Source organism: Aureobasidium namibiae (genome assembly GCF_000721765.1).
Source record: "Aureobasidium namibiae CBS 147.97 unplaced genomic scaffold scaffold_21, whole genome shotgun sequence".
Taxonomy (NCBI): Eukaryota; Fungi; Ascomycota; class Dothideomycetes; order Dothideales; family Saccotheciaceae; genus Aureobasidium; species Aureobasidium namibiae.
Genome location: NW_013581188.1, coordinates 135809 through 163097, shown reverse-complemented (window position 1 = coordinate 163097; position 27289 = coordinate 135809). Strand labels below are relative to the sequence as shown.

At 51.0% G+C, this 27289-nt stretch overlaps 12 protein-coding genes across 12 annotated transcripts; 7 read left to right on the top strand and 5 right to left on the bottom strand.

Moving 5' to 3' along the window:
• Positions 1 to 759: 759 nt before the first annotated feature.
• On the top strand, positions 760 to 1515 carry M436DRAFT_56331 (blue light-inducible protein Bli-3; the record flags this gene model as incomplete). The annotated part of the gene is made up of 3 exons (XM_013567991.1): positions 760 to 921; positions 984 to 1287; positions 1355 to 1515. 3 exons carry the CDS (start codon positions 760 to 762, stop codon positions 1513 to 1515), a joined length of 627 nt encoding a protein of 208 aa, XP_013423445.1.
• Positions 1516 to 1742: 227 nt separating this feature from the next.
• Positions 1743 to 3203, bottom strand: M436DRAFT_85559 (MFS general substrate transporter; the record flags this gene model as incomplete). The annotated part of the gene is made up of 1 exon (XM_013568088.1): positions 1743 to 3203. The coding sequence occupies one exon, from the start codon at positions 3201 to 3203 to the stop codon at positions 1743 to 1745; it is 1461 nt and encodes a 486-aa protein (XP_013423542.1).
• A 1046-nt stretch (positions 3204 to 4249) lies between these two features.
• Positions 4250 to 5067, top strand: M436DRAFT_56266 (Nep1-domain-containing protein; the record flags this gene model as incomplete). The annotated part of the gene is made up of 2 exons (XM_013567974.1): positions 4250 to 4537; positions 4591 to 5067. 2 exons carry the CDS (start codon positions 4250 to 4252, stop codon positions 5065 to 5067), a joined length of 765 nt encoding a protein of 254 aa, XP_013423428.1.
• Positions 5068 to 6052: 985 nt separating this feature from the next.
• On the top strand, positions 6053 to 8625 carry M436DRAFT_56622 (uncharacterized protein; the record flags this gene model as incomplete). The annotated part of the gene is made up of 2 exons (XM_013568048.1): positions 6053 to 6219; positions 6279 to 8625. The coding sequence occupies 2 exons, from the start codon at positions 6053 to 6055 to the stop codon at positions 8623 to 8625; spliced, it is 2514 nt and encodes an 837-aa protein (XP_013423502.1).
• A 429-nt stretch (positions 8626 to 9054) lies between these two features.
• On the top strand, positions 9055 to 10402 carry M436DRAFT_56296 (PLP-dependent transferase; the record flags this gene model as incomplete). Its single annotated transcript, XM_013567978.1, has 2 exons — positions 9055 to 9856; positions 9915 to 10402. 2 exons carry the CDS (start codon positions 9055 to 9057, stop codon positions 10400 to 10402), a joined length of 1290 nt encoding a protein of 429 aa, XP_013423432.1.
• Positions 10403 to 10948: 546 nt separating this feature from the next.
• On the top strand, positions 10949 to 13338 carry M436DRAFT_56536 (PLP-dependent transferase; the record flags this gene model as incomplete). The annotated part of the gene is made up of 2 exons (XM_013568034.1): positions 10949 to 11136; positions 11190 to 13338. 2 exons carry the CDS (start codon positions 10949 to 10951, stop codon positions 13336 to 13338), a joined length of 2337 nt encoding a protein of 778 aa, XP_013423488.1.
• Positions 13339 to 13475: 137 nt separating this feature from the next.
• Positions 13476 to 14240, bottom strand: M436DRAFT_56434 (uncharacterized protein; the record flags this gene model as incomplete). The annotated part of the gene is made up of 1 exon (XM_013568016.1): positions 13476 to 14240. One exon carries the CDS (start codon positions 14238 to 14240, stop codon positions 13476 to 13478), a length of 765 nt encoding a protein of 254 aa, XP_013423470.1.
• A 586-nt stretch (positions 14241 to 14826) lies between these two features.
• On the bottom strand, positions 14827 to 16453 carry M436DRAFT_85554 (alpha/beta-hydrolase; the record flags this gene model as incomplete). Its single annotated transcript, XM_013568087.1, has 5 exons — positions 14827 to 14982; positions 15041 to 15196; positions 15246 to 15339; positions 15389 to 16301; positions 16390 to 16453. The coding sequence occupies 5 exons, from the start codon at positions 16451 to 16453 to the stop codon at positions 14827 to 14829; spliced, it is 1383 nt and encodes a 460-aa protein (XP_013423541.1).
• Positions 16454 to 16893: 440 nt separating this feature from the next.
• M436DRAFT_85553 (galactose oxidase) lies at positions 16894 to 18924 on the top strand (the record flags this gene model as incomplete). The annotated part of the gene is made up of 1 exon (XM_013568086.1): positions 16894 to 18924. One exon carries the CDS (start codon positions 16894 to 16896, stop codon positions 18922 to 18924), a length of 2031 nt encoding a protein of 676 aa, XP_013423540.1.
• A 273-nt stretch (positions 18925 to 19197) lies between these two features.
• On the bottom strand, positions 19198 to 19949 carry M436DRAFT_67330 (beta-1,4-xylanase precursor; the record flags this gene model as incomplete). Its single annotated transcript, XM_013568056.1, has 2 exons — positions 19198 to 19603; positions 19660 to 19949. 2 exons carry the CDS (start codon positions 19947 to 19949, stop codon positions 19198 to 19200), a joined length of 696 nt encoding a protein of 231 aa, XP_013423510.1.
• Positions 19950 to 21778: 1829 nt separating this feature from the next.
• On the bottom strand, positions 21779 to 23328 carry M436DRAFT_17589 (MFS general substrate transporter; the record flags this gene model as incomplete). Its single annotated transcript, XM_013567947.1, has 3 exons — positions 21779 to 22686; positions 22740 to 22954; positions 23009 to 23328. Coding segments are annotated over 3 exons (1443 nt in total), but the record flags the coding sequence as incomplete, so codon positions are not given.
• A 3084-nt stretch (positions 23329 to 26412) lies between these two features.
• M436DRAFT_56157 (uncharacterized protein) lies at positions 26413 to 27261 on the top strand (the record flags this gene model as incomplete). Its single annotated transcript, XM_013567960.1, has 1 exon — positions 26413 to 27261. One exon carries the CDS (start codon positions 26413 to 26415, stop codon positions 27259 to 27261), a length of 849 nt encoding a protein of 282 aa, XP_013423414.1.
• Between the last annotated feature and the right edge of the window lie 28 nt (positions 27262 to 27289).

The window sequence follows — 27289 nt, the reverse complement described above, 5'->3', positions numbered from 1 at the left end:
ATTCTTGGAGAAACTTCTTTTCGACTTTATTGAGCTTTTCTTTTCGTTGTTGCATCGCTTGGAGTTTCATACCACGGGTGGTACCCTCAGTCTTTTTATTTGGTCCGAACTCTTTGGTCCTCGTGTTCGTACTCTTGATGGCTATTTCGATGACCCCGTTATCTATCTGAGGTAACGACACAGCTTTGACGCTTGTTCAATTCAATCATTTGAGCATTCATGCTTCAGCTCTATCTTCTTAAAAACTCATCATGCTGTGATTCGTATGCATCATAAGCCCAATTGAATACCTCGATGCTCGGTGGCAATCTGTACGGCACAGGCTTTGCGTACAAGTCGTTCCTGGAACGTCTGGACATTGATGGTAAAAAGATCGGCAAACCACGAAAGCGACAGTGCGCGAACCATCCGAACCAAAAACAAGTCCCTAGACGACGCCCTCTGAGGCTCTGCCCTACATCTGCATAGCAACCCACCTAATCACCTGATTGTAAACTAGTCTTCGGACTTTGATCTCGCACTTCGGAGTCTGATGTCTGGTGAGGATTCGTGTATGGGTTTCGTGTACGTTGACATCACCCGCACGTCACTATAGCTGTCATCGATTCCTACTGCATGGCGAGCAATGGGCTGAGCTTTCCCAGCCACGGCGCAAAACAGTTATATAAACAAAGGTTGCTTTGCCGTACTGAAGGTCTTTTTCCTGAACTACTACTACACTTTTCAATACTTGAACGCTTTTACTCAAACGACACGAATATGCCTTCCGACGTCAAGCAGCAAGACATTACCGAGAAGAATGACCCCAGTGTCATGAGACAGTGGGATGAAGCCGACTTCTCCACCAAGTTCGAAGAGTTCTACAAGATTGTCGATGGCCTCAAGATTGGTCTCCTAGGCACATACCGTCCTGGTGTCGGTGTACGTTTTCGCTCTCCCCGCCCCTCCCTCCTCTCACCCACCACTAACACATCTCATCACAGCCCGTCACACGCTCCATGGCACTCGCCAAGCGCACCGGCCCGGACTTCCTCTTCCTTTCCAACAACCACTCCCAAAAATTCAAGGACATCGAGGCAGCCAAAGAAGTCAACGTCTCCTTCCAAGACACAAAGACTCAAGATTGGATTTCGGTATCCGGAACCGCCACCACTTCAAACAGCGATCCTCGTATCAAGGAGATCTGGAGCAGAGGTGCTGCAGCTTGGTTTGGTGACCTCGGCGATGGTGTCCACGATGGTTCGGCCGATGACCCGAGAATGAGTTTGATCGAGGTAAAGAGCAAGTGTGAGTTTTGTGCCCCCCCAAGTCCAACACATGCATTTGAGAGAGCAAAAATGCTGATGTGATGCAGATATTTCATACTACTCAACCAAGGTCGGCGCAGTCGGTTACCTCAAGGAAGTCGTTGCCGCCAACGTCACCGGTGGAGTCGCCAACACTGGAAACCTCAGACAGATGAAGGAGGACGAGATTGCAAAGGCCAGAAAGGAGCACTCTGCCATGAGCTCGTAAATATCTGCTCTGTTACGAACATAATGAACAAAACAAGAAACTGAATCATGCAGTTCTTCAAAACTGTAAACACGGCATCTTATACTCCCCCAATCGTTGTGAATAGTTTGCGCATATGGTTGAATTATTGTTGTATATCAGAAATGTGGAATATTTAATATCTACAGAGGGGCCTTCCTATTAAATTCCATATATGCTTCGTCATGCGTTTGGAATGGCGTACCTTCTCAAATGGAGTACAAGAACTTGGGATTCTCATCACCCAGATCAGCAATCTCTTCGTCGTTCAAATCTTCAATCTTGTAATCACGCTCGCCATTAATCCTCTTCTTGTTCTCATGCCCAAAGTACCACCACATGAATGCATACACGATCATAGCAAAGGACACCATGCCCAACGAAACGGCATGGCCTCTGATGAAACGAGGGCCTTCCTGTTTGGGGTACAGAAACGACGACATGATGCCAGCGCAGTTGCCAAACATGAGTTGCAAGCCAGTGGCTGTGGTGCGTTTGCCGAAGCGAGGATTGTTGGCCAGTAGCCAAGCGATGGGCAGGCCGACGGCGACGTATAGACCCAAGGCAACAAGGAAGCAGCCGGCGTAGTGGACACCTGCGCCGCCGTCTGAGATCAGCATCGCGTAGCCGACAATGGAGACTATGCCGAAAATGATCGTGTAGATGCCACGCTTCTGCGACCAGTCCGAGATGCGTGCCATGAACAGATAGCTGATTGCGCCGACTGCATAACAAGGAATGGTGAGAACTTGTACCAGAGCGCTCGAGTACGAGGGATCGATGTTCTTGATGATGGTAGGCAGGAAGGTCGAGTAGCCGTAGAGCATAGTGTCGGCACCGAACAGAGCGCAGCAGAATGCCCACATCTTCCAGTCCTTGAGTCCAGCTCGCACGTCCTGCCAGGCAAACTCGTCAGTCACGCCGGTTTGTTGTAAACGGCGAATCTCCATGAGCCTTTTCTCTTCTTGGGTAAGGAACCAGGCGGTCTCTGGACCATCTGCTAGCCACCACCAACATGCAATACCAAGGACGAATGTAGGTATTCCTTCGAGGATGAAGATCCAGCGCCATCCACTTTGACCAGACACACCGTCCATGTGACCGATGCCATAAGCAAGCAAGCCTCCGAACGCGCCAGCTAAGGCCGCACTAACAAAGAGGTAGCCAATTCGAAGCCCAATCTCTCTCTTGGTGTAGAAGAATGAGAGATATACTGCCAATCCAGGGAACAGACCCGATTCGAAGAGTCCCAGGAGCAGCCTACAAGTAATAAGTCCACCAAAAGATTGCACGATACCGGTCAGGGTCGCAATGATGCCCCAGCAAACGGAGATGAAAGCTATCCATCTTGAAGGTCGACAATAGCGTTTCAAGATGATGTTTGAAGGCAACTCGAAGAGCAGGTATGTCACAAACAGTAATGACACTGCGGTCTGGTATTGTTCAGACGACAGATTGAGGTCCTCTTCCAGTCCATATAGGCGAGCATTGCCTATGTTGACACGATCCAGAAAGCTGAACAAGTATAGTAACGTAACGGGTGGAATGATAGAAACATCAAGTTTGCGGACGAGTCTCTTTTCTGTGGCAGGGTCGATCTCCAGACGCTGAGTCGAGGTACCAGCAGAGACGGCTTTGCGTTGCTTTAATTGAGTTTCGTTGATGTCCATATTGGTAAATTTGGTTGCTGTATGAACAATCGACTGTTGAAGGTTTGGCGAGGCCAATTGACTTTGTTCCACTTGGGTTTTCCCGCAGCCGGAGAGGGAGGGTAGCAAATAGGCGAAGCCGGAGAAAAATTTATCGCCTCGAAGATGGAGCTAATCTCAAAACGCTTCAATGGTCAAGGATGGAGGATGGTTGCTTGGAAATCCAGTTCATCTCGTGCATTCGAGAGGGAGGGACAGACGATGGATATCTAGGCAGGTATTCCTCCTCGGCGCTATTACATCGTGGGGGTGCTTGTGAGTCGTGACATACCAGTCACGCCGTCACAGAGCGTCAACGATTTTATGCTTCTTTTGTGCGCAGTCATCAGAACGGCGCTTCTTTGTACGCGAACCGCCGAATCTTGGCCTTTCTTGACAGAGATGCTGATGTGAGAATGGTGATTCTCAGCACTACGCCCTAAATCAATATAACATATAGCATCAGCGCGATAGAGGTGGCATGTGCAGCCTGTTTGGTTGGTGGGATAGCACGATGGTTGGTCGGGTTGGGTAAAGAGGTCACTTCCACTGAGGGAAGGTGCGATGCGAGGGCGACGAGGCTAAGGCACGTGATACGAGTCTACCTGCCATGGACGAGAAAATATTTTCCAGCCTTCTGGAGCCAGTTCCCATACGATAAGACGACAGAAGCTTTTGAGAAAACGACAAGAGGCAGAGACCAGTAAAGCATTCTTAGACAAAATGAGCGACATGATCAAGGAAGAGCAGCCGATCGCCGGCCAGGAGCATGCCGAAGGCAGTGAGGACTCCAGTTCGGCAGTGCGCAGACGCTCTTCGTTCGAGGGCCGTGAAACAAAGAGACAGCGTCAGTCACTCTGTGCAATATTTGCAACCTTTCCCGTCGCAGCAACTTCTCCAACAACCACCACCACTACCACAAGCCCAAGCAACTTCTTCCTGTCCACTGTTTCCTTCCAACACGCACACTTGTTGCTGCTCAACCGTCACACAGTGTTTCAAGAAGTTCTTCCAACAAGAACCTCGCCATGGCTGACATCAATCCTGAACCTCAAGGCACCCAAAGTCTTCCTCCCCCATCTCTTCCGCAGCTCGTAGCCGAGCAGCACGTTCCCATCCCCTCGAGCGACAAGGACTCGCAGCGCCTCATCGTCGTCCTGTCCAATGCCAGTCTCGAGACATACAAGGCCTCGTCGGGTGGCCGCGGTGGTGCCAAGGACGACAAGTACTCGTTGCTCAACAGCGACGAGCACATTGGTGTCATGCGCAAGATGAACCGCGACATTTCAGACGCTCGTCCCGACATTACCCACCAGGTTTGTTACTTCTCTATCTCCTCCACATCCTTCCTCCTCTAATCAATGCGCAGTGCCTCCTTACCCTCCTCGACTCGCCGCTCAACAAGGCTGGCAAGCTTCAAATTTACATTCACACAGCAAAGGGTGTCCTGATCGAAGTCAGCCCTACTGTCCGCATTCCCCGTACATTCAAGCGCTTCGCCGGTTTGATGGTTCAGCTTCTTCACAGACTGTCGATCCGCTCCACCACATCGCAAGAAAAGCTCTTGAAGGTCATCAAGAACCCCATCACCGACCACCTCCCTCCCAACTGCCGCAAGGTCACTCTCAGTTTCGACTCTTCCGTCGTCCGTGTGAGCGACTACATTGCCGATCTCGCTCCCAAGGAGAGCATCTGCGTTTTTGTCGGTGCCATGGCCAAGGGTAACGATACATTTGCAGACGAGTTCAAGGACGACTCCATCAGTATCAGCAACTTCAGTCTGAGTGCCAGTGTCGCTTGCAGTAGATTCTGCCATGCCGCCGAGGAAGTCTGGAACGTCATTTAAATCGACAACAACCACGAATACCATGTCACAAACTATATATACCAAGAACAACAAAAGGGACGCCGCGGAATCGGCAGTATGTGGAAGCTTTTGATCACTTGTGCATTGAGTGCGCCCTTCGGACGTTCGTTTTCGTCACGTCTGTGTTGGACCCTCATAGCCTCCATGCGCCAGTCGTGTGCTTTCACTTCTTTCATAGCCCTGGGTTGATAGGTGCAGACAAAGCATGCTTGTATGCAGGATTCTTGTTTTGGATATCCAGCAGGAGTTCGGTTGGGTTGTCGCAAGCACGCGCTTCGTGTTGACTGACAGAGCCAACGAACAAAAGAACGAATAAAACAAACCCATACCACCACCTCATCCTGATCCTGCTCTTGCAATCGTATGTTTTCTATAAGAAGTGATGCCCCTGGCCGCTTACGCGTGATATTGGCAGACTACAGCAAGCCCTCGGCCACTTGATCATCTCTTGTTGGACGGGGTTTGTCGGATAATGGTGGCCACATGGGCTGGTCGGTAAAACTCAACCAACGAGGGCATTTGCCGAGCAATAGTCTGTCGTCGTGTTTAGCTTGCATGAAGCGCACACTTTCTACGTGGCACGTCCATCATGCGCATACCGCTCCTGATCTGCCCGCCGCACAGACGGTCGATTATATAGGCGATCGTAGCAAAGGATTCTATTGGCGCTGGGGATCTCTTCCCGGCCGGACCCGCCTACTTCTCCTTCAACCTGTCTGTTGTCGACCTTACCGAGGCGCGTGTTCCAGCCGCAGGAACAGCTCCTTGTCAGCCGTGGGTTATATAGAGCGTGCAGTAGTCTAGACGCGAACTCAACGTGTCCATGATCGAGTCGATATGACCGCTTTGGCCGGTTGATCATGTAGGATCTCCGGTATCTCACTGATATCTCTTGGTCGGTGATATATCTCTGTCCTCATCTCTGCATCCCATCCTCTCAATCACTCATTCTGCGAAGCCTGTCATGCCAGTATCACACGTTGGCTTGACTGTTTCTCACGTTCCTTCTGCGTGTTCCTTCTTCCTCTCAGCACTGCAGCCTCTCGATTACAAATACGTCGGCAACCAAGGCGAGTCTGTCGGGTTTGGCACCGACGATGCTGACTTCTTTCTGAGTCCTGAAGTACCTGGGTATGATCTTGGCGGAGAAAGGCGGACTCTGGTAGTCAAGCTGACCAAGATCGCTTCAGTATCACACGTAGTAATGCACATGTGGCATTTTCCGCGACGAGCAAAGCAGCGGTGAGGGACTTTTACGCCGCCGCACTTACCGCTGGAGGTCGTCCGAATGGCGCACCTGCCTTCAGGGGTAGCAACGATTGCATTTTCAATGCTGCAGTTCTGGACCTCGACGGCAACAGTATCGAAGTCATCTACCACCAACTGGAAGACGAGGATGCATACACTACTATCTCAGGAGGCAGTCGTGTGCTTACATGGAGAAGAGGCATCGTGAACGTCCTGGGTGACGAGGATAGAACGACCTTCGCGTCAGCACGAAGAAGCCACCCTAATGTCGACGCTGAGTCCACATCAAGCGTTGCCGACCCCATACCTCGTTCCAAGACCCCTAGCCTCGCCAGGACTACGTCAATACCAGCAGTCCCAACTTCGCAAGCCTCGAGCTCCGATCTCGGATTCCAAATCACTGGCAAAGCCATCATAGGCACTATCCTGGGAGCTGCAGCTGGTGCAGCGGTTGCATATGCCATGGTGAAAAGCGAACAAGATAGTGCGCAACAAGATGCAGACTTTGCCGAAGCAGTGAGTAGAAGGCCTGCATCGAGCAGAGCATCAAGTAAGGCACCTAGCAAGATTGCCCCGAGTCAAGCTCAGACTAGCAAGCCAAAGACCGAATTGAGCTCCGCGACAACGAGTAAGACAGCATGGCGGTCGCCCGAGCAAACCGCTGAGAGTGTGAAATCACGGCCGAGGATGAGAGTCCATCGTAACTACAGTACCACGGATTCCGTGGTTGCGTCTAGAGTGATGGAGCAGTTCAGCGATACCGAGTCTGGCGTTCCTCTTCGACCACGCAAAGCACGCTCAGTGAGAGCTATTGAAGCGGCTCCCGAACCTCAAACCATCGACACCAAGAGCTATCACGGTCCTACCTATGTTTCTCTGGCGTCTACTTCGAGAGCCAGTAAGAAACTCGAGGAGTCTGAAGTAGTCTACATACCGGCATCGCGATTTGTCTCTCAGGTGCCGACGAGATCCCCCTCGAGCCCACCATCGGTAGCTCCCATAGAAAGGCGAATTGAATACATTCCAGCATCGGTAGTGGGGCCCCGACCATCTATCGTATCTCGTCGGGCAGTCACATCACCTCCATCTATGTGCAATACGGATCGCCAGATCGAGGATGTTCCGATACAGTCCCAAGAACGGCCATCACAAGATCTTGTGGTTGCACGTCGAGACAGTGCGATGAGCATGTACTCGACACATTCGAGCAAGAGCAAGCATAGCAGACATTCACATAGAGACTCTCCTAGGAACCACCATGATGAGAGAAGAGACGGCTCTCCTAACCCATTCAGTCGACACTCTCATCGATCTAGCAAGCATCGGGATTTGTCGGTTACAAGCCGTCGAAGTGAGCATCGAGCAAGCTCTCCAGATCGATCAAGCGGACATCGCGATTCGTCCAGTCATCGTTCTACAATTTCGAAGCTATCATCGAAACTTCGCTCTGGTGCACACAGAGATGATTCACCATATGATGGCTCCGATACGAGCACCATCAAAGCCAGTCAAGTCAACGGATCACGTTATTACTCTGCTGCCGGCATAGCGCTACCTGAATCTCGCAAGACATCAGTTGTTACAGCGGCAGAACTTCCTTTACCAGTTTCAAGAAAGACGTCAGTGGTTTCAGCCGCAGGATATTCCTTGCCCATCTCGAGAAAGACATCCGTTGTCTCGGGTGCAGACATGCCATTGCCAGACTCCAGGAGACCATCTCTGGTATCAGCAATGGAAAGACCCCTGCCAATGTTCAGGGCTGCTTCGGCAACCTCGGCTCACCATATCGCTCTACCGGAATCGCGGGCAGGGAGTATCGTTGGTAACATCCTTGGGCGTCAGGCGCCGGTGCACGACGGCGCATCAGCTGCTGGCATCTCACTGCCAGAGTCTCGCAAGACTAGCCTCGTAGGAAGTCTTCTTGAGAGCGATCCAATACCTCAAATCGATGATCTGGAGACTGTCGCTCCAGACGATAGCATATCTTGCGTAGCATCTCGTCACACTCGCCATCAACGTGATGAGTCTCGTCACCGCGAACGCAGCCATGATCGTGAGTCCAGAAAGTCGAGTTCGAGCAAGAAGCACAGACCGAGATCACTACATGGTGAAGGGTCGAGACGATCGAGTAGACATTCTGAAGCGGGCAGCTGTGCTACTGTCAAGCCTTCCAGGAGCAGTAGATACAGTGCTGCTAGTTTGCCTATTCACGCGAGGAGTAGAACTGGTATTGAGAGAGACGAGAAGAGGGGTCAGAGAAGTTTTGTTAGTGTCGCATTTGGAGGCTGATAGGTAGCATAACCAATCCAGGAAAAGAGGCTTTTTTCCGGTTCTGCTCAGATGAGTTCGATAATGCTGTGTAGAAGGAAGAAAGGAAGGTTCTCGGAGAGTTTTGGGGTGCCGTCTTCGGGGAAGCCAAAAATGTCGATCGGGCCGAGGCTTCGATTGAGCCTCGACCTCCACCACTTTTGTAGGGAGCATACGACTCATCGGTTTTGTTAAGACCACTCGTCAGCATGATTGAGCTAGAAACATCTACTGCCCTTCCGTGAACCGCTGGAGATAGTGTGGAGTACACCTTCCTTTGTTTGTGTTGTCGTCAGCTTCTGAGACTGAAACGTTCTTTCTTTGCCGACAAACAAGCTGCCAGAAAAATAATTAGGAGACGATCACTGAACATCAATACATCCCAGGACAGTCTCGTGACCGACTATGGATATGGAGAAGAAATCAACTTCGAGTCACCACTCTGGTACGCCCTCGCAACAATCTCATCTAGAAAGAAGTCTCGCCCTCGCTTTGTCGCGGCGTCGACAAGCTTCAACACTTCGGAACCTGACTCTACCCACCGCAAATGCCATCGACTTTAGTTCCAATGACTTCCTCTCACTTTCCAACTCCTCCACCCTTCGCGATCTATATCTTCGCGAATTAGCTGCTCGTCCGGAGTTCCCTCTCGGTAGTGGCGGCTCACGGCTTCTCGATGGCAACAGCAAATATGCGGAAGCATTGGAGAAAGATATCGCAGCTTTCCATGGTGCCGAAGACGGCTTGTTGTGCAACTCTGGCTTCGATGCTAATGCAGGCTTGTTCTCTGTTCTACCACAACCAGACGACATCGTGGTGTATGACAGCTACATCCACGCCAGTGTACACGATGGCATGAGGGCGAGTCGTGCTGGTGCGAATTTTGCTTTTATGCACAACTCTATCACAGATTTACGAGCTGTGTTGAGGAGATGCATCGACTCCGATGAAAAGTTCAGGTCCGGAAGACGCAGCATCTTCATCGCTGTCGAGGCAATCTACAGCATGGATGGCGATGTTGCACCACTGAGAGAAGTTGTCGAAGCAGTGACCGAGCTACTACCCAATGGCAATGGGCACATCATTGTGGATGAGGCACATTCTACAGGTGTTCTAGGCCCGCAAGGCAGAGGTCTGGTCTCGGCACTTGGGCTAGAGGACAAGATCACTATCCGCTTGCACACATTTGGCAAGGCCATGGCCTGCAACGGTGGTAAGTCCATTAACAAACATTCGTATTCATTGCTATCCTTGCTGACGAGTAAATGCAGCTATCATTCTGTGCAGTCCGTTGATAAAGCACTACCTTATCAACTACGCACGACCGCTAATATACACGACTTTCCTGTCATTTCCAGCACTCGCTGCCATTAGAGCTGCCTACACTCTACTGTCGAGCGACGACACAACAGCGCTTGCCACACATCTTTTTGACCTGATCAGTCTTCTCCACGAAAGACTGTTTGCTCTCACCTCGAGCCTACCACAGCACCAACGCCATCTTCTCCAGGTGCTTGAGGAGTGTCCACCATCACCAATATTCTCAGTGCTCAGTTCTGATCCTCGCGGTCTAGCCAAGTTTTGTCAGGAAAAGAACTTGGTGGTCAGGCCTATCGTACCGCCAACTGTACCGCTAGGCTCCGAACGAATTCGGGTATGTTTGCACGCTGGCAATACGAGGGATGAAGTTGAGGCGCTGGTATCAAGAATCACTGCTTGGGTGGAACAAAAGACAAGATCACCATTAGCAAAGTTGTAGCTAGATCTTGGAGTGGAAGATCCACCAGAGACGGTTGTCGGCTTGGAGGCGCCCTCGGCACCATAAACTATACATATATATATATATATATCGTGTTGCAGGGTCGTGTGAGCAAAATAGGAGCAAGCAACCATATTACATATTAGTCCTTCCAAACGCCGAGGCCTATCTAGCTCCGCGAATGTTTCGATTTGTCCGACCGACCCTACACGTCGATAACATGCAAACAGCTGTCACAAACGTTTGACTTTATCAAAACGAGCATCCACGATTCGAGGAAGGTAAGTAAGAGCGAAGGGAACACCAAAGGGTCGAACAAAGCTTGAATCATCGGCAATCAATTCCCCGAAACGATGTCCGACAGCGCCGAGCCGGTACGCCGAAGACGGTGAATGCTCCCACCAACTTTGCCGGCGTACCGGCCTAGACCATTGAACATCGTCGTGAATCATCATCAATTTCCTTCTCGTTCTCTCATTTTGTCCAGTCGCTACTCGGATTCATGTCGTTGTAACACTCGGTAGCTAATTCGTCCTCCATTCTAACATGCGTCAAGTCGGGTCTGCTCTATGGCCGAGGCTTAGAGCCGTGCAGGTATATGGAGCCAATACTGGTGTAGGAAAGACAGTTGTCAGCACATTGCTCTGCAAAGCTCTACGGAAGAGGCTACCAGATTACAACGTGCATTATCTGAAACCAATCTCTACTGGGCCACTCGACGACCAGGACAACCGGTATGCACATGTGAACGTCTTAGTCGAAAATCAACTGCTAAGTTCTTTCGTAGTCATATAACACGATACTCAAAAGACATCACATCGAAGACGCTACTTCAATTTGACGACCCAGTCAGCCCTCATATTGCTGCCAGAATCTCCAAGGAGCCGATTGACGACCAGAGCATCTTGACTCGTGTTTACGAGGAGCTGCTTGGGTATGCCACAGGGAAGGATGCTGTAGCCGTCGTCGAGACTGCTGGTGGTGTGCTCTCTCCAGCGCCTTCTGGAAATGTACAGGCAGATCTCTATAGACCATTGAGATTGCCTACCTTACTCGTGGGTGACCACCGCTTGGGCGGCATCGGCACGACCATCTCGTCCTGGGAATCACTTCATGTCCGTGGCTACGATGTGAACTCGGTCCTCGTCTTTGAGGAATCGAGATACGACAATCACACATATCTGAAAGACTACTTCAAGGAGAGAGGGATTCAAACACTCTCTTTGCCACCGCCTCCTGAGCTCAAATCTTCTCAAGCAGACGATGAGCAATCTATGAGAGAATACTACGAATCGGCCAGCAGCTCATCTAACCTCGAACAATGTATTGACAATATCATCCAGACTCATGATAAAAGGCTATCTAGTCTACAATCGCTGCCCAAGAGAGCTGACAGTAGCATCTGGCATCCTTTCATGCAGCACACCGAAAGATCAGAGCAGAATATTCTGGCCATCGACTCGGCCTATGGCGACTACTTCCAGACTCATAACTCCAGTGGTTCTGGCTCGAAGGAAGGTAATCAGCTGAAGCCTGCTTTTGATGGTTCAGCATCATGGTGGACGCAAGGACTTGGCCACGGTAATCCCACATTGGCGCTTACTGCCGCACACGCCGCTGGTCGTTACGGCCATGTCATGTTTGCTGGTGCTGCACATGAACCTGCTGTATCGCTTTCGGAGACACTGCTCCAGAACATTGGTAATCCACGTCTTACAAAGACTTTCTTCACCGACAATGGAAGCACTGGCATGGAAGTCGCAGTCAAGATGGGTCTCAAAGCAGCGAGCAAACGCTACGGCTGGTCCCCGGATGATGAGATCTTGATCCTCGGCCTCAAAGGCAGTTATCATGGCGACACCATCGGCACCATGGACCTCTCAGAACCGTCAACATACAACAAGAAAGTCGAGTGGTACTCTGGTCGTGGCCACTGGTTTGACTTCCCTCTCGTCAAGATGCAAGCAGGCAAATGGATTGTCGAGCCTCCTGCAGGTATGGAGGAAGAGTTTGGCCCCGTCCGCTCCTTCTCTAGCCTCGACGAGATCTTCGCACTTGCTGGCAGAAAGGCTGATGCTGAGCGTTACGAGTCTTATATCAAAACTTCTCTCGAAGCTTTGACTGCAGAGGGCAAGAAGTTCGGTGCTCTTATCATGGAGCCAGTCATTCTCGGTGCTGGCGGTATGCTGTTCAGCGATCCTCTCTTCCAACACGTATTAGTGAAGGTTGCACGCGAGCAATGCCCGGAGCTGTATGGTAATGCAGCAGCTACATCAGACTCGGAGCTAGCATGGAAGGGTATTCCTGTCGTCTTTGATGAAGTTTTCACTGGTCTGTACCGTCTCGGCCGTTTCAGCAGTTCGTCGTTTGTTGATGTTCAGCCCGACATTTCTGTTCATGCCAAACTACTTACTGGCGGTCTCCTGCCGCTCTGTACTACTCTTGCTAGTGAGAGCATCTTCGAGGCCTTCTTGAGTCCTGAGAAGTCTGATGCCTTGCTCCATGGTCACAGCTACACTGCACACGCCGTCGGCTGCGACATTGCAAGGTACTCCCTCAAGACTATGAAGGAGATGGATGAAGGCGCCACCTGGACTAGCTTCAAGTCTTCTTGGAGACAAGAAGACGATAGCAAGCAAAACCTGTGGAGCATGTGGTCGCAAGACTTTGTGCGCGACCTTTCGCTTAGATCGAATGTCGAGAGTGTGTTCGCTCTGGGCTCTGTTTTGGCGATGTCGCTCAAGGATCCTGCTGGCTCTGGTTATACTTCCACAGCTGCGACTGGGCTGAGAGATACGCTTCTCCACGATTCGTCTTCGGAGAATGCTATTCACTCACGCGTGTTGGGCAATGTTTTGTATCTGATGGCTAGCATGACCACAACTCCGGACACAATCGCAAGCATCCAGAGAAAGGTACAGGCTGCAATGAGATAAGCGTCCCTCTCGAACAAAAATGAAACCGCTGTATGATGTAAGTATAGGATGTAAAGCAGATGTATAGACAAAGTACAAAAAGTAATTCATCGTATCTCCAAAATCTCTAGCTCAACCATGAGCCAATGTGCTCGCATCTAACACCTTATACTCTGCTCTTTGGAGACTCTATATATCTCGGTGCATATCTTGTCGACATCCGTCTTCTTCAGCGGTACGCGGTGCGTGCCATCCCATTCAACGAGCGTCACACTATCAGGATGACAGTACTTTCTCATCAAATCTCTGTGCAGATGCAAGCCAGCATCATTCAACCCGTGAACATGAATCGTCGGCAGCCTAAGGATATGCTCGTTAGGCCCATCATAATGAAACCCCTCACTGATCTCCCCAGCGCCTAGCGTAGCAGGCCCGACCGAATACTCAGACAACTGCATCAACGGCTGTCTACCCGCCAACAGCACCGCGAACTTGTAATCCGTATCCGCGACCCCCGTCTTTTCGACCCGCACCTGCTGATCGTACAGCAAACTCGCCGCAAGCTTAGCACCCTGACTGAAACCCATCAACCCCACCCAAGGCCCTGTTCCCGGGTCACTGCTCTTGCAAGTCTCTATCGAATACATGACTTCTTCGATGGCGGACTCGTCATCGATATCGGCGTGTTCGGGTAGCCAGCGCAGCCAGCGTCGGAAGGGGCCATAGTCTTCGTAGACGGGGACGATTCCGGGGCCAGCAGCGCAGTAGAAGGGACCGTCGGCGAAGACGAGGCGGAAGGTTGGGAGGGCTTTGATGAGGCTGCGGGCTTGCAGTTGGAAGATTTCGGCTGTGACACCGCCGCCGTGGAGGCAGAGGATGCGCGGGAGGGTGAGGTCGACGGGTTTCGGTGGTGTTGTGGTCATGGTGGGTGTGTATTCGACGAGTGGCTGGTAGGGCAGCTGTGTATTTTCCCGAAGAGCTGTATAGCTTGGGAGGACTGTCGATAGCAGTAGGTTTGCCCAAGTGTGGTGTGGGAGGAGGTGGATCAAACGAAGGAACTGGGCGTCAGTGGAAAAAAGGCAGTACTACCAGAACTACACTATCGTATGTACTCGTACGGTATCGCATGGTGGATCGGGTGCATGTGTTTCGCTGCTCACATCATCTACCCGGGCCGGCTCTCCATGGCCCTTACCGCCATTGCCAAATCCCGACACCTGAGCGCGCCGCCAGATTTAGAATATTCTCCGATAGCCAGCGGCTCAAGCCTTCGGGGCTTTGTGTTTGACCAGGTGCGATTCGCATTCGGTGTTGCATGACTGCAGAAAGGGAAAGAGCCCGAGGACCGAGTTGGTTGACGCTTTGGACTGAGCTTGGACCGTCCATCTCTACCATCGGCTTTCACGCTCCATCATTCCATCTTTCGCAACCATCAACACAAAGCATGCATACATCTTATGGGAAGCCATCGAGCATCCCGGCCCATGATTCAGAATCATCGTTTCTCGTTTAGTCAATGACATCGTCCCTCAAGTCAAACAACTGCCTGATGACCTCGTCGGCCTTGCTGCGGATAGCATTGTGGTACATGACATTGGTTGTAAACGTCTTGCAGCCCTTGATCTTCTCTGCCGTCTCGCGAGAGTAGTCATAGTCGACATACATCTGAGTTCAATGTCGTCAGTCAAGACGCCAGCAGATAATCTCAGTCATTCAGACTTACATCTTCTTGGTAGACGGCCGCGTATACAGGAACCTCGTTCTTGCTGAGCTGCTCTTCGTCGAACAAGGCAGGCCAGTCAGAGTCTGTCGCTACACGGTTGGCCACATCTTGGATCTTGCGAAGCTCGCTGTAATCCTCGAACATCCAGCTGAATATCTGTGCTATGTTAGCGTTTGAACGCCGCAATGAACTGTTGGTCATTTACCATTTCGCCGGTAAAGTAGACGGGACCATCAGAGGTGATCTCGAATTCGGGGAACTCATTACGCATGCGTTCAGCAGACCAGTTGGGTGCTTCGCTGTAGCAGTGTTAGCGTGACGAGATACGAGCAACCTGAACTTACGTACCCTTCACAATAGATTTGCTCGTGCAGAATGGCGTACACGACTCCTTCGTCGAAAGATGTAAGGGCGTCAACGCCGGAGAGCGTGCCTCTGGTCAAATGGCCAAAAGCCTCGATGTCGTAGGCAGCACGCAGGACAACTTCATGCACGGCATCGAATCCTCCATGCATCCCAAAGATGATACCCATCTGCTGGAAGCGTCTTGCAGTTAGGTTTCCACCAGTCGGCAACTTGATCACTCCGTCGCCAAAGCGTTGCAAGTACTTGATGATTGTCTTGACTCTGTCGACGTCTTCGGGGTACTTTTCGTAGTAATTCAGATTTCTTTTGGCGACCCTCTTGTAAAGTGCTTTGTAAACAGGATCAGGCTGCTTGACTAGAGGCTGGAGACCGCCATAGATGAAGGCTTCTCGCAGTCCTTGTGGGTAGAACGAGAGGTACGTGATGCTGCAGAATCCGCCAAAGCTCTGTCCCATGATGCTCCACTTCCGCTTCTCTGGTGGGTACTCTGCAGTCAGAGACTGACGGATAGCCTCGCAGTCTCTTACGATACTGTCGGCACGGAAGAGCTTGAGGTACTTTGCCTGTACGTCGTTCTCTCCGCGCATGCCCAGAGTACTGGCAGTGATTGGGGTGCTGAGACCAGTACCTCTCTGATCGAGATAGAGCATTTGGTAGCCTTTATCCAAGATGGTCCAGGTGAAAGGGTAGGCACTTGGGTGTTTGCAAGGGCCTCCAGGACCGCCATTTAGAAAGACCATCCATGGAAGTTGGCTCTTCTTCTCGTCGTGTTCGCTGTGGTCTACAGGAGACTCGTGCTTTCGAACACTACGAGCGAAGATACGAATGGTCCCAGCATTAGGTTTTGAGTAGTCTTTTGGTACATCAAAGAAGTGCTCCGTGACCCGTAGCTTACCTGTAATTGATTAAGTGTCAACACGTATCATTCGTGGATGAGCATATTGCATCTGAGGCGACAGTCTGGATGAGTCATCTATTCGTACCAGGTATCTGATGAGTCCTCTGCTCCACGATCTTTGCTGTAGCGACTTTGATTGAGGTAGCCATTTTGTGTTGTTTAGGCAGACATCAATAGAGAGGATGTGGGGGATGAGTTGATAATGGAGCGGTGATCAGCCCCACGACATTGTTGACGCCCGCCCTGCTTTGCGATTGCCGATTCATTGCTCATGCCTCACTCAATACATTGTTTTCTGCCATCAGGTACACACAGATACACAGATAAACAAGACTTATAGGTGTACTGTTAAGGACTGATTAGCAGATGTCACGAACAACTGTGTTGGCTCAACGCTAATACTTTTCTGAACGCATGAGCGATAGAGGGGAGGGGGCCGTCAGCCGAGGGTGTGACTACCGCCTTGAGCTCGGAGTCTGCTGCGCCGACGGTTTCCACCGCCATCAAGATTCGTCCACAAAAGATATATTCACAGAACTTGTCAAATCACCTGGATTGTACATCCAAAGCAAACAACCTCTGAACAGCAATGGTCAAGAAAGACAAGGGCAAGAAGGAGGCCAAGAAGGCCCGAGTAGCGGCCAAGCAAGAAAAGGTCGCCAAAAAGTCTGAAAAGAAGGCCAAGAACAAGAAGGATGCCGACGACAGCGATGTTGAAGAGGCCGATCTGGATGCAATTCTAGCTGAATACGCAAAGAAGCAAGAGCAATTCCTCAAGGTCACCGAAGACACTGTCACTGGCCCATCGCCAAGAAGTGCTTCCACTTTCATCGCTTCACCCTCGGACGGTAGAGAACTTTTCCTCTTCGGAGGCGAACACTACAATGGAGCCATTGCGAATTTCTTCAACGATCTTTATATCTACAGGATCAACTCGGACGAATGGCGAAAAGTGACAAGTCCCAACTCACCCTTGCCTCGCAGTGGACATGCTATGTGTAGAGGCGGCAACACTGGAGGCATTTACATGTTTGGTGGAGAATTCAGTTCGCCCAAGCAGGGCACTTTCTACCATTACAACGACTTCTGGAGTCTGGAGCCATCAACCAGAGAGTGGGCTAAGATCGAGACCAAGGGACCATCTCCATCCGCACGAAGCGGTCACCGTATGGTGGCCTTCAAGCGCTACATCATCCTTTTCGGAGGTTTCCAGGACACGTCACAACAAACCAAATACTTGAACGATCTCTATATCTACGACTGCCAGACATTTCAATGGCATATTCCGGTCCTGCCTCCGGCTGCCATGCGTCCGGACCCCAGATCATCATTTTCCTTCTTGCCTCACGAGACCGGCGCAGTCTTGTACGGTGGATACTCCAGAATCAAGACTTCGACCTCGGCTGGCAAGTCCAAGGGAGGTAGACAGGCATCTCGCGTCATCATGAAGCCCATGGTACACCAAGACACATGGTTCCTTCGAATCACGCCACCTCCTGCCGAAGCTCCCATGAACACGTTGCCTACCGTTCGTTGGGAGAAGAGAAAGAAGCCAGTCAACTCGCCCAACCCAGCTCGCGCTGGTGCAACTATGGTGCACCACAAGGGTAGAGGTATTGCATTTGGCGGTGTACACGATGTCGAAGAAGATGAAGAAGGCATCGACAGCGAGTTCTTCAACCAGCTGTTGGCCTTCAACATCGACCGTAATCGTTTCTTCCAACTCAGTCTCAGGAAGCCGCGTGCTCAGCCTGCCAAGAAGCAAGGCGGAGGAAACGAGCGCGGTGGTCGACGTGGAAGAGGAAAAGCAGATGAAGAAGAGCTGTTGCGCAACCTCGCTCTTATCGAAGGAAAGGGCTCGTTGGACGATGGCGAACTCCCTCTCAAACGTGACGACTCCGACGACGAGGATGTCAAGATCGAGAAGCCTGTACAGTACGAGATGCCTCATCCTCGTTTCAACGCTCAGCTCGCGGTCCAAGACGACACTCTCTACATCTATGGTGGCACATTTGAGAAGGGTGATCGCGAGTTCACGTTTGACGAGATGCACAGTATTGATCTCGGCAAGCTAGACGGTGCCAAGGAGATCTTCCGTCGCGAGCTCGAAGACTGGCAGGGTAGTGAGGATGAGGACAGCGAAGACGAAGACGAGGATGAGGATGACGAGGAAGATGAAAGCGAAGACGAAGCCGCTGGCACTTCCACTCCTGCCACCTCCGTTGCACCTGAAGAAATCGCCAAGCCTGAAGAAGTGGCCAAGAAGCAAGCAGCAGAAGACGAGGAGCCAGAAGATGAGGCTGCAACAGAAAAGTCTGACGGTCTTCCTGGCCCGCGTCCGTTCGAGTCTCTGCGTGAATTCTTCACTCGCACCAACCACCAGTGGCAAGACATCATTCTGGAGGAGCACAAGTTCAAGCACGCAACCCAGATCACCGAGAGATCGGTCAAGGAGATCCGCAAGAGTGCATTTGAACGTGCTGAACAGAAGTGGTGGGATGTCAGAGAAGAGATGCAAGTCTTGGAAGATGAACAAGAAGCTGCTGGCATTGGTGAGGTTGTTGCACTCGAGTCTCGGGGTGAAGGTAGCGGTGGCGGCGGTGCTGGTAGGAGAAGATAGTTGGGCTATGCATATAGGTTACGAAACACAAAACACATGATCAGAGTCTGGAAGCACGACCATCTTATAAAATGTACTGGATTTCAGCCTAGATACGAGTTTATTGACTAAAGAGCGCGAGGCGAAGCAATCTCGCCCAATTCACAAACAAAGTCCATCATTGATCCAATTCGTGTGTCGTCTTACTCGGCAGAGGTAATCAAGAATGAAAGACCTCAGAACATACTGCTCAGCAGTAATACCGTTCCGAGTACCAACAGCATATCGGACGCCCTACTTGGTCTGGACGTAAATGTCGGAGCTGCCGCTGCTCTGGTAGCCTTCAGTAGCGACAATCTGGTAGTAGTGCTGTCCGAGGTTGAGACCGAATCTGGCCCAGGCGTTGAAGTGGTTCTGCATGGTGACACTGCCACCAACGCGCTTGCCCTGGCGGACAGACCAGTACTGCTGGAAGGTGCGGGTACCATCGATGGAAGGCTGGTTGGTGCGGGTAGAGACATAGACGTTGTAGTTGCCGCCGTCGGTGGAGAAGCTTCCCTTGTACTGAGCACCGCTGCTGGGGTCGTAGGTTCCGAAAGACTCAATCACGTAGTACTCGACGAGGGGCGAGCGGGTCCAGCCGTAGACAGCAAGGTAACCATTGCCCGAGGGGCTGAAGCTACCGCCGTAGTTGATGGTGCTTGAGGAAGAGTCAGTGGCTTCTCGGATCTGAGAGTAGAGGTCTCGTGAACTTACCGGCCAGTACCAGGGTTCCAGCCCTTGCCACCAACAAAGTTGCCAGTGTTCTGCCACGAGACAGAGTAGCGACTGCCCTCGCCGAGAGTGAACTGGGCGTTGCCACCGCCGTCGGTCCACCAAGAGTAGAAGTAACCGTTGTGGGTGCCCTCAGCGCTGGGAGTGCCTGCACGCTTGGAGAGGAGAGTCGAGTTGCCGTCGTCAACCTCCTCGGTGAGGAAATCGAAGGGAGCGGCTAGGACCGTAGTAGCAGCCATCAAGGCGCAGAAGAAGGACTTGAAAGAGACCATGTTGATAAAGACCAGGCTTGATCTGAGCAATGTGATTGTTGAATTGGATGATGTTTCGATTTCCTGGCGGCGAGCGTCCTCATTTATATCTTCCCTCGCTCTCTCTCATCGCCCTCGTTCCGACCTCGCCATCGCCATGACACCAACAATGATTGAGCCTAAACGAAAAGCTGTGCGCCATCCACTTGCTGATCAACGTCCACACACGGTGCTGACTGTGGTATCTCGCCTATGCAAAGGATGGGGTAGATGTTGGTCTATTTCTCTTGGTTTTCTTGGCTCGACAAGCAATTCGAAGGGCGTGCCAATGCTATCTTATATATCCGTCTACGGCCGCACGCCGGTTAAAGCAAATAGTACCTGCCAAGGTCAGGCTTGGTATAAGAGGGGTGTTTTCATTGGTGATCACAAGGGGGCCTGATCAGCATGGTGATTTGCCTATAACAAGGCATGGAAGAGAGAGGAGAAGCTTGTACATGGAGTCCGCATTGTCGCCAAGCAAGCTATTGTATCAGAATCAAGCGAGCCGAAGAGCCACCTCTTCCTCGTGAACCTAATCACATAGCTAGTCCAACGCAAGGTGCTGAAACAGGCAACACGACGAGAACTCCTATAGCCTTTATGTGCATGATTTTGTAGTCCAGAGCCTCCACGTCGTTCAGGCTAATCTGGAATACAGAGCATCGTCCTTCTAGCCCTGTAGATCTAGTCATCCGTCGCGACAACAGATCCATGATGCTGACGGCATACAGTAGTATGGATATTGTCGAAATTGCGTAACAAGTCACAGCAACAAGCCATCACGCAAGGTCTCCAGGCACCATCTAATCAGACGTGTTTCAGCAGTCGCAACGAAGGACTCGTCCAGACTCGGCCGTAGCCGTAGAGGTTGCTGAGATGGTCGGGTGCCTTTCTTCAATGAACAGATCTGCACTGTGTCATTTCGTGTACGACGGCAGCAGCGATGTAGGGAGCGCTGTAGCGATAAAGCCTATGTGGCAGAAAAGTCACCGCCTTCGTGGCGGGTTAGATCCGACAGATCAGATTGACCTCTTCGTCGCGACTTCGGCTGTTCCTTCCTATTTCTCACTCATCAACTACGGAACTTCGACTTTGAGTTTTATTCATATCAACATTGACATCTTCGGTTTCATGAGATACCGATGCACACTTTTTGGCGTCGTTCAGCACTGTATCATCATACCTGGTTCTCGCGCTCTACAATTCCATCATCTACTCGAGAGAGCTGGTGGATTATTATAACGTCTGGATCCGCTCTACGGCCGACCGAATGGTCGCAACCCCTCTCTGAATGTTCCCACCATAGGGAATAGCCTGGCCGGGATTCCAGGTAGTGTATATGTTTGAACGTGATGGCGGCTAAATTCATGTATTGTATTCAGACTGTCTTCAATAGCTTGGCCAAACTCTAACATTAGGTCACTTAGGTGAGAGTCGCTTCAGAGGGGCATGTAGTACGTCGTGTTTGAACTTCCTCATCGGTCATATCCGCTGTCGCAATGACTAGAGGGCTAATTGGCACTCATCGACACCGCTGGAAGGTCGACTACGATCCACGTCTGCGACTTCCTCAGAGCTGAGTTGCACAGCCCGGAGTACTCAACATGACTATCAGGCCAGGAAAGAACGACTCGGAGCTTGAGCGAGCGTACAATGTTTGCATGATCTATCCATCTTGAATCTTAATCAAGCTCATGTCGTTGAACCCTATGTGAGTCCTGCACAGGTGTGACCGCATCTGTGTCCTGGCTGCTGGTGCTCTTTCCTTCTTCCTCGTGGTCTTTCATTTCTCGTACGGAGTTCTCGCCATCCTCTGCTCCCAGCATCTCGATGCCTTTCTCGACCGTGGGACCATCATTGACTCGTTCCTGCTGCGTCTCGCCCTTTTCCGGATCATGAACGACGTTTGTATCAGCTTTCACTGCTCCCATGGTCTGCTTCTCTTCCGCCTTTCCATCAGCACTCTGAGCACTCTTCTTGTAGACGCTCCAACCGCCACCCCATCCGAACCACCCTTCCGCCCATGGCCCACGTGCAAAACAGCAGATGAGTGCGGCACCAATACTGGCAACACTGTAGCTGCCTGAGACAATCCATCCGCCTCTTGCATAAAGATGGTTTCCAGCAGCCGTACCGACTAGTTGGCCGCAGAACGTAGCCACCATAAAAGCCGTGTTGACACGATTACGTGCTTTTGGTGCGATGCTATAGATGGCACTTCTGTTGGCAATCTGGGCCGTCTGCAGGCCAAAGTCGTTGAAGAAGGCCTGGATGACTGGTCCAGCAATTGTGATACGACCGGTATACGTTCCTATGCAAATTCCAAGCATGCACCACAACTCGCCTAGGATTACGGAGAACAATGGAACGAAGCGATCGATAACGTATTTGGCCCAGAACGGTCCGGTAAACATACTCGCGATACCGATGAGAGAAAAGAGACCGATGGTCAACGAGTCGTAGTTGTAGGGTGCTCCTGCAAGGAGAAAGGTCAAGGTCGTCCAGAAACAGGTGAATGTTGCAGCCGTGAAGAAGGTGACGAAGCAGGCCTGCACGAGTACTGGTTCTTTGAAAAGCATTTCGAGGATCGACCAGAGGATCTTGAAGTAGTTTATACCATCCGGGTTGGTCGAAGGATAGTCTGGCATGAAGAGCCAAAGCAAAACGAAGATGGCGTATTGAAGTCCTAGAGCAAGCCAGTATATGTTACGCCATGCTATTGGAGTATGGTCAGTACGGTTGTAGGTCACTCTGAAGCTTCAAACTTACAGGTAAAATTTGTCAATACACCAGAAAGCAGTCTAGCTATCAGCATGCCTAACAACAGACCTGATGTGACAATGGACAGAGATGCTGCTCTCTTACTAGGCGGCGCGAGATCACCGACCAGAGGAAGCATAAGCTGTGGAGTGACAGTGGTGATGGCCGTGATAAAAGAGATGGCAGTAAAAGCAGCCAAATCTTTTGTCACACACACGCCAATCCTGCATGAACGTGTCAGCAAGGTAACCATACCAAAGCATCTTGGGCACACATACCACATGGTCGCAGTGAAAAAGACAAGCGACAGAACAAATGGTCTCCGAGGCAAGAGATCACCCAATGGACACAGAAACAAAAGACCTGCTGCATACCCTGCCTGCATGACGGTAGGGATCTGCGACACCTTCTCATACGGCACATCGAATTCTTCCGCCAGAATATTCAAGATAGGGTGACTGTAGTAGAGATTCGCGACTGTAAAAGCACCAGCAAAGCCAAACAGGACATTCAGTGCCATACTGAACTCCGGTGGCTTTTCAGGATCCCAGCGACATCGCGGCGGTGTGTATGCTATGATGCTGTAGATGCGCGTCCATAGTGTGTTCTTCTTTGTGTCCTTGTGTGGTCCGCTTTGGCCCTCTGATCCTGAAGTGTACCCTTGGTCCAGAGATAGACTCGACGGCGAGTTGTGCTTCACATCGTCTTGCGCCATTTTATGAGTGACGCGCTGTAGTCGCTCACAGCACTGCTAGTCACAACAGCAAAGCGACACGGGTTTTCGGGGCTTGGAGAGCAAAAGAGGGAGAAAACTCATGTATACGGGTAGCACGACATCTATGTATCTGTGAGGTTGCATGCCTGTCACTTGTCTTCGAGCCGCATTTCCGATGAGATCTTGGATGATCACTTCGGCCCTCCGCCTCCGCATTTGGGGAAGATAAAGGCGTCAACTCTGTGAGAACGGTCGAGGAAGAATATTTACACAGTAGGGTGATAGACGAATACTTAACGAGTACTGTGAGATCTTGTCTACCGGGCCTGCGAGGGTATCCATTTCAATACTGCTGGTTGTAGATATTGGTCTGGTCAATGTGTGATCACATAGAGAGGTGACAAAAGGGCAACACCGGGTAGAAGACCGAGGAGCTGGAAATACTGAGGTTTGACACGAGATGATGTCGGAAGAAGCTCGGCATCGGCGCCAAGCTCAACCTCGAGAGGGCTAGCTTCGACGCCCACGCGACGCTCTAGTCCCAGAACGGCAACTGTGTATATATCGAGCAAAAAATTCTTCCCACCCACCACAACGTTCCTGATGACTCATTCACCTCTGGTCTGGCAAAAGAGATGGTCAGTACGGGGGTCGAACCCGCGACCTTGGCGTACCAGGTATATCATGAGGATGATATTAGCACCACGCTCTAACCAACTGAGCTAACCGACCTGTTTGATGAAGATGTGGTCGAGTGATTGCCAATACAGAGCTCCAGAAAATTGTGAGAACGAACGTGATCCACTGAGTCCTCTCCACTCCACAGGTGATTGTCCAAGACGTGAGGTGGTAGTGTTGTGCGTCTTGGTTCTCAGGAACAATTTTTAGGACGGTCAGGCATTGTCTAGAGAGATTCGGGCATTCGTGTCTCTAGCCTTGGGTAGTCGAGTGGAAACATTCAAACTGAGTAGATGTCCTTCAGAAAGTTTCGCCAGAACGCAAAAAGCCTTCTTACCGCTCATCTTTGAATCCAAGCAGCTTCACAATACCACGTATGATATAAGCAGATAGAGGCCTCTCATATGCTTAGACAACAGCAACACCAGACCTATGTTGGTGGTCAAAAGACAGATAGCTCTCATGGTTCTTGTGTCGAGAGGCCAACCCTGACCACGGATGGCATCAAAATTTAAAACCAAGTTGTGGTCTCGCTTTGAGATATCGAAAAGCCTGCGTCTCCAGTAGGCAATCGACCCGATGGCCCGAATAACCTGGTCTGCCGTCTGTGTATGACCCCTGTCCAGTGTTCGGCCATAGCGTATCGTGAGATCCGTTCTGGAAGCGCGATTAGAGACTTCAACAAGGAGCATCACGTTGGACCACGAGATCGAGGGATCGAGGGATCGAAGATACACAATCTTCAATGTTGACTCAACGAGCATCTCGACCGACTCGTGCATGTGGTATGGTTGACGATGGGAAGGATCAATATACCGATTGCATTGGAATCATGGAGGCCAGATCCGGACGCGTGAGAGACCAGCGGCCAGCCTCTCCCCACTGCCATTCCCCACCACGAATGGTCAACAAAGTTTATTGCATCTTATCTTGTGAGAACATGTTCGTAAGGTTTCCAGCTTCTCGGTCGACAGTCCGAGTGGAATAATCGATTACTATTCGATAGAGACAGTTGGGCAAGCCACAGGACGGTCGCCAGAAGGATCCAGACCGTTCAGGACAAGATCTCGAACAACGTCGCTGTGTGGCAAGCTCTGAGACAGTGCAAGATCTCGCCGGTCAACGTTGAAGGAAGACCAGGCCAGCATCGACATGGCCTTGTAACACAGGTCCATGTGATTGTACGAATTATGAGAGGCTCTGAGTAAACACAAAGCTCCGAGACTTTGCGTGCACGAGGTGTTTGAGTGGAGGCAGCAGACAGTGCCGTATACAGCAAGCAACCAGTTAACCCGTTGAGTGTCGCTGCGAGCTTCGGGTCACGGTAACGCTCCACTCTGGAAACGAGCATCGCAACATCCCCACTGTATCGAGTTAGATCTCGCGCGGGCAAGGATCTATAACGCATGCGAGTTCCGATCTTTGGGACAAAGCCCGCAAACCGTTGACCAATACAAACGTTTTTGGTGCCTACGCCATTTTTCTTTTGCTTATAGCTCGTTTCGATAAGAATAGACCGGTAAGCAAAAGGCGGGATGGATGGCGCATCTTCAATATGTACAAAGACTCTTGCCTTTGCCTCTTGAGGTGAACGAGTTTGATGACATTGTTTTGAACATACGATCAGATCGACCCCAACATACATCATACTGACCTCCGACTTTTCGACATCATCACATACAACTCTCCCACCAACTGGATGGCAACCACTACCACAACAACCACCTGGACTCGTCGTGAAGAAGTAATGTGCGACTCTCCTGTGATGGACAGCATGGACGTTCGCAGCGCGATACTGCAAGAAGTGGCAAAGAAGCATGCCGACCTCATCAATGGCATGAACGCCTTCTACGCAACATTAATCAAAATGCGATACCTCCACGAAGACGAGGTCATATATCCTCCATATGGAGTAGCCGGAAAACCGGCAGTGGCCGTTGAACAACTAAGGGCTGCTGGATATGTACCGGAAGCCATTGCTCTCATGGAACTGCTACCCTACCCATCAAATGAAGCTCTGGAGTACTGGTCGGAGCAAGAGGAGGGTGTACCGATTGCACCAGACAGCGGCGCCATGTCATATCTCGAAGGTCACGAATGGGATGATACGATAGCAACGTCCAGACAACCACTACGAGGCGGCGAGACCGGTTTGCCAGCATGGGCGTTCAAAATCACATTCTGCGACAGGGACTGGGGCACAGAGTACTTGTATGACACAAGAGACAGTAAGTCAGAAACATACAAACAACCCTTATTTCAGTAGCTGACAGTATATCTGTAGGAAGGATGAGACGCTGGGCCTCCAAGAGCGAAAGCACAGAATACGAACACCAACCCAACCGAGCAACAGAGCAATCTTGGGATCTTCTACGCAACGAGCTACTCAGTCTGGACTGGATCCCATGGCGTGACGAGGGCGAATGTTACCAGGTCCTCAACATCCACGCACGACCAAGCCTTCTCGCTGGCGTAGGCGCAACGAATCGTTACGAAGAATACGACGGCGAGTCAGAAATGTTGCAGGCCGAGCACACGAAATTAAGTCGCCACATCGAGGCGGCACGAATGAGAATCCCTGCATTGAACGCTGCCCTGAGGGGTCGAGAGCAATCGGGTTCTCTAAGCACACGCGAACTTAAGCAGCTGGCTACTGAGCACCAAATCTCGCTCGAGCATTCTCCAACCCGACAGGTGCTACCAGAAGGTTGGGGCATAGGGATGGTGCTGGATGGTGTAGAGAAGAATGCGCCAGACAACAAAGCACTACGACAAAAGATTCTATCCATGCGACATGCCAGCGCTCAACAACTACGCAACACAGCAATGGAATATGGTTGTCCCATTCCAGAAGTACCGGCGCCGCCTCCTGCACCACCAATGGAATCAAACGCAAAGGTGGAGGTTGCGAGAGCTGTGCAGAACATGTTTACCCTCAAGCGTCAACTGTTCAAGGATTGTGGATGGGAGGACAAGTTCGATGGCGATGAGTTTGAGAGGAGGCGACAGCAACTGCTGGATGAGTACCACTCTTTCTTCATGCTGTTAGGACCTAGAGGCCAGAACATCCATGACTCTGCCGAAGGAGTATGGTTGAGGAATTGGTTCAGAGAGAAGGCTGGCGAAGCAGCTGTTTAGTTAATTGAGATATTATTGTCACAAGAGA